Here is a 5,098-nt window from a genome sequence, read left to right on the forward strand (position 1 = left end):
AGGATTTACTTTAGTAACTCCAGTCCGACTAAATATGTTCGAAGCTGATTTTTTTCTCTTCACTGCATCCAATTCCATAGAACGGTATATTTAATATTAATGCTAAAATTAAAATTCGGGAATAAGGCACACGATATACTTTTGACAAGACTCTTTCTTCTAGTAAATCAATAACATCCTGCAGCGGAACCGTTACTTTCATTCATGCCGTGATTACACGAACACCGCAGAAAATTGCCTAGTTTCCACTTTCTCTCTTACTATATTATGTTGACCTTTCTAGCAGCAACTGGAACGGCCGATTATATAAAGGTTACGAGTTTCACATCATACAAAATTGCCCAAATATCTCGTTAGATTCAAGCTTCTCTAACTTTATTCAACATTTCATTAGCATTCTGATACAACTATGCCTCTCATTAAACCGCTAACTATATTAATACTAATATTTACACATTTTGTAAATGCTTTAGATATCTCAACTTGTTTCAGTCTATGGGGTTCTACTTTTTTTCATGAATCTGTAACTGTCGAGCCAAACACAGGTCTAACGCTTCAGACGGGTTTATGGCATTTTTTTTGGAGATCAGTTATTAATGAAGGTGACCTATTTATTAGGGAAACAAATGACCTATTATTAGGTACGTCAATAAATTTCTTCAGCGAAACTACTAATGAGGGCGATATTGTTGTTGATGATACTAATGCTATTACAGCAGGAACTATTTCATTTTCTGATACTACATATAACTTTGGAAATATATGGTTTGCAGGAAAAAACACTGTATTAACCTCAGTATCTTTTTCCATGACTGGTAAGATAATTGAAAATACTGGTCTTATTTATGTAAAACAGACAAATACAGGAAATTCAGGAGGCTCCTTTACAATGGGTAAATCATCCTCAACTGTCACAAATGATGGTACTCTTTGTGCTGAAGAAGTTACTCTTTCTCCAGGTACCACTATTTCTGGCGCTGGCTGTATAACGTTACTAAGCGGTAGTACACTAAACATAGATGACATCAAATCATATCCATTGAGCAGCCAAACTATTTATATGAATAGTACATCTGCACTCATTTACATCACACATAAATCAACTACTGCCAGTTTAACCATAGCTGGGTTTGGTGGATCTAATAAAATACAGCTTAGCCAAAGTATCAATACATATTCGTATGTCGCAAGCTCTGGTACACTAATTGTGATTTCAAACACGGTGCTTCTGGGGACCCTATCATTGCATCTTAACATCGGGAAAGGCTATGAAAGCTCCGGATTCTCTGCGTCAGCAGCACCGGATACTTCGCTACCGGATGCCTGCAGCACATGTTTAGCCCTCCCTATGGAAAAAAATTTTTGTTCTGGCTCATCGGTCTCGTCCATGTCCAATACTTTCACCGACGATTCGGAAGAATCTACCACGTATGAAATATCTTATAGCAGTTCTGATACACTGTCGTACACAGTTAGCACGTCAGACTACTCAAGTAGTTTCTCCTCTATCACTAACCCAAGTGAAACAACCGACATATCATCTACTCCAAGCTCCAAATCCGCAAGTGAATCCCCTTCAGAAACATCTTTTCTTTCCAGTGTCAATTATGATACAACTACTAACTCTCTAGACGCTACTGTTACTGGATCACTCTCCGGCACTAACTCAGTTGATCCAACAGCCACTGGATCATACTCTGGCTCTAACTCAGTTGATCCAACAGCCACTGGATCATACTCTGGCTCTAACTCAGTTGATCCAACAGCCACTGGATCATACTCTGGCTCTAACTCAGTTGATCCAACAGCCACTGGTTCTTACTCTGGTTCTAACTCTCTAGACGCTACTGCTACTGGATCACTCTCTGGCTCTAACTCAGTTGATCCAACAGCCACTGGTTCATACTCCGGCACTAACTCTCTAGATGCTACTGCCACTGGATCATACTCTGGCACTAACTCTCTAGACGCTACAGCCACTGGATCATACTCTGGTTCCAACTCTCTAGACGCTACAGCCACTGGATCATACTCTGGTTCCAACTCTCTAGACGCTACTGCCACTGGATCATACTCTGGTTCCAACTCTCTAGACGCAACAGCCACTGGATCACTCTCCGGCACTAACTCTCTAGACGCAACAGCCACTGGTTCATACTCTAGTTCCAACTCTGTAGACGCTACTGCCACTGGTTCATACTCTGGTTCCAACTCTGTAGACGCTACAGCCACTGGATCATACTCTGGCACTAACTCTCTAGACGCGACTGCCACTGGATCATACTCTGGCACTAACTCTCTAGACGCTACAGCCACTGGATCATACTCTGGTTCCAACTCTCTAGATGCTACTGCCACTGGATCATACTCTGGCACTAACTCTCTAGACGCAACAGCCACTGGATCATACTCTGGTTCCAACTCTCTAGATGCAACTGTCACTGGATCACTCTCCGGCACTAACTCTCTAGACGCAACTGCCACTGGTTCATACTCTGGTTCTAACTCTCTAGACGCTACTGCCACTGGATCATACTCTGGTTCTAACTCTCTAGACGCTACTGCCACTGGATCATACTCTGGCACTAACTCTCTAGACGCAACAGCCACTGGATCATACTCTGGTTCCAACTCTCTAGACGCTACTGCCACTGGATCATACTCTGTCACTAACTCTCTAGACGCTACAGCCACTGGTTCATACTCTGGTTCTAACTCTCTAGACGCTACTGCCACTGGTTCATACTCTGGTTCCAACTCTCTAGACGCAACTGCCACTGGTTCTTACTCCGGCACTAACTCAATTGACAGTACAGCTACCAATTCACAGTCTGGAACAGTGATATTGACGCCAAGCTCAACCAATTCTTATTCTGGTTCTAACTCTCTAGACGCTACAGCCACTGGATCATACTCTGGTTCCAACTCTCTAGACGCTACTTTCACTGGATCATACTCTGGTTCCAACTCTGTAGACGCTACAGCCACTGGTTCATACTCTGGCACTAACTCTGTAGACGCAACTGCCACTGGTTCATACTCTGGCACTAACTCTGTAGACGCTACTGCCACTGGTTCTTACTCTGGTTCTAACTCTCTAGACGCAACTGCCACTGGATCATACTCTGGCACTAACTCAATTGACAGTACAGCTACCAATTCACAGTCTGGAACAGTGATATTGACGCCAAGCTCAACCAATTCTTATTCTGGTTCTAACTCTCTAGACGCTACAGCCACTGGATCATACTCTGGTTCCAACTCTCTAGACGCAACTGCCACTGGTTCTTACTCTGGTTCTAACTCTCTAGACGCTACTGCCACTGGATCATACTCTGGCACTAACTCTGTAGACGCTACAGCCACTGGATTATACTCTGGTTCCAACTCTCTAGACGCAACTGCCACTGGTTCTTACTCTGGTTCCAACTCTCTAGACGCTACTGCCACTGGATCATACTCTGGCACTAACTCTCTAGACGCTACTGCCACTGGATCATACTCTAGTTCCAACTCTGTAGACGCTACTGCCACTGGTTCATACTCCGGCACTAACTCAATTGACAGTACAGCTACCAATTCACAGTCTGGAACAGTGATATTGACGCCAAGCTCAACCAATTCTTATTCTGGTTCTAACTCTCTAGACGCTACAGCCACTGGATCATACTCTGGTTCCAACTCTCTATACTCTGGCACTAACTCTGTAGACGCTACTGCCACTGGTTCATACTCTGGTTCCAACTCTGTAGATGCTACTGCCACTGGATCACTCTCTGGCTCTAACTCAGTTGATCCAACAGCCACTGGTTCATACTCCGGCACTAACTCTCTAGATGCTACTGCCACTGGATCATACTCCGGCACTAACTCTCTAGACGCTACTGCCACTGGATCATACTCCGGCACTAACTCTCTAGATGCTACAGCCACTGGTTCATACTCCGGCACTAACTCTCTAGACGCTACTGCCACTGGATCATACTCGGGCTCTAACTCAGTTGATCCAACAGCCACTGGATCATACTCCGGCACTAACTCTCTAGATGCTACTGCCACTGGATCACTCTCTGGCTCTAACTCAGTTGATCCAACAGCCACTGGTTCATACTCCGGCACTAACTCTCTAGACGCTACTGCTACTGGATCACTCTCTGGCACTAACTCTCTAGACGCTACTGCCACTGGATCACTCTCTGGCTCTAACTCTCTAGACGCTACTGCTACTGGATCACTCTCTGGCTCTAACTCAGTAGATGCTTCTGCCACTGGATCACTCTCTGGCACTAACTCTCTAGATGCTACTGCCACTGGATCATACTCCGGCACTAACTCTCTAGATGCTACTGCCACTGGTTCTTACTCTGGTTCCAACTCTCTAGACGCAACTGCCACTGGTTCTTACTCTGGTTCCAACTCTCTAGACGCAACTGCCACTGGATCATACTCTGGCACTAACTCTGTAGACGCAACTGTCACTGGATCATACTCTAGTTCTAACTCTCTAGACGCTACTGCCACTGGATCACTCTCCGGCACTAACTCTCTAGACGCTACTGCTACTGGATCACTCTCTGGCACTAACTCTCTAGACGCTACTGCCACTGGATCACTCTCTGGCTCTAACTCTCTAGATGCTACTGCCACTGGATCATACTCCGGCACTAACTCTCTAGACGCTACTGCCACTGGATCATACTCCGGCACTAACTCTCTAGATGCTACAGCCACTGGATCATACTCCGGCACTAACTCTCTAGACGCTACTGCCACTGGATCATACTCCGGCACTAACTCTCTAGACGCTACTGCTACTGGATCACTCTCTGGCTCTAACTCAGTTGACCCAACAGCCACTGGATCATACTCCGGCACTAACTCTCTAGATGCTACTGCTACTGGATCACTCTCTGGCTCTAACTCAGTTGATCCAACAGCCACTGGATCATACTCCGGGACTAACTCTCTAGATGCTACTGCCAGCCACTGGTTCATACTCTGGTTCCAACTCTGTAGACGCTACAGCCACTGGATCATACTCTGGCACTAACTCTCTAGACACTACAGCCACTGGATCATACTCTGGTTCCAACTCTTA

At 45.2% G+C, this 5,098-nt stretch overlaps 1 protein-coding gene across 1 annotated transcript; it reads left to right on the forward strand.

The window, feature by feature from the left end:
* Positions 1-409: 409 nt before the first annotated feature.
* Positions 410-5,050, forward strand: KAFR0K02610 (beta strand repeat-containing protein; the record flags this gene model as incomplete). Its single annotated transcript, XM_003959703.1, has 1 exon — positions 410-5,050. The coding sequence occupies one exon, from the start codon at positions 410-412 to the stop codon at positions 5,048-5,050; it is 4,641 nt and encodes a 1,546-aa protein (XP_003959752.1).
* Between the last annotated feature and the right edge of the window lie 48 nt (positions 5,051-5,098).

This window comes from Kazachstania africana, chromosome 11, assembly GCF_000304475.1.
Source record: "Kazachstania africana CBS 2517 chromosome 11, complete genome".
Classification (NCBI taxonomy): Eukaryota; Fungi; Ascomycota; class Saccharomycetes; order Saccharomycetales; family Saccharomycetaceae; genus Kazachstania; species Kazachstania africana.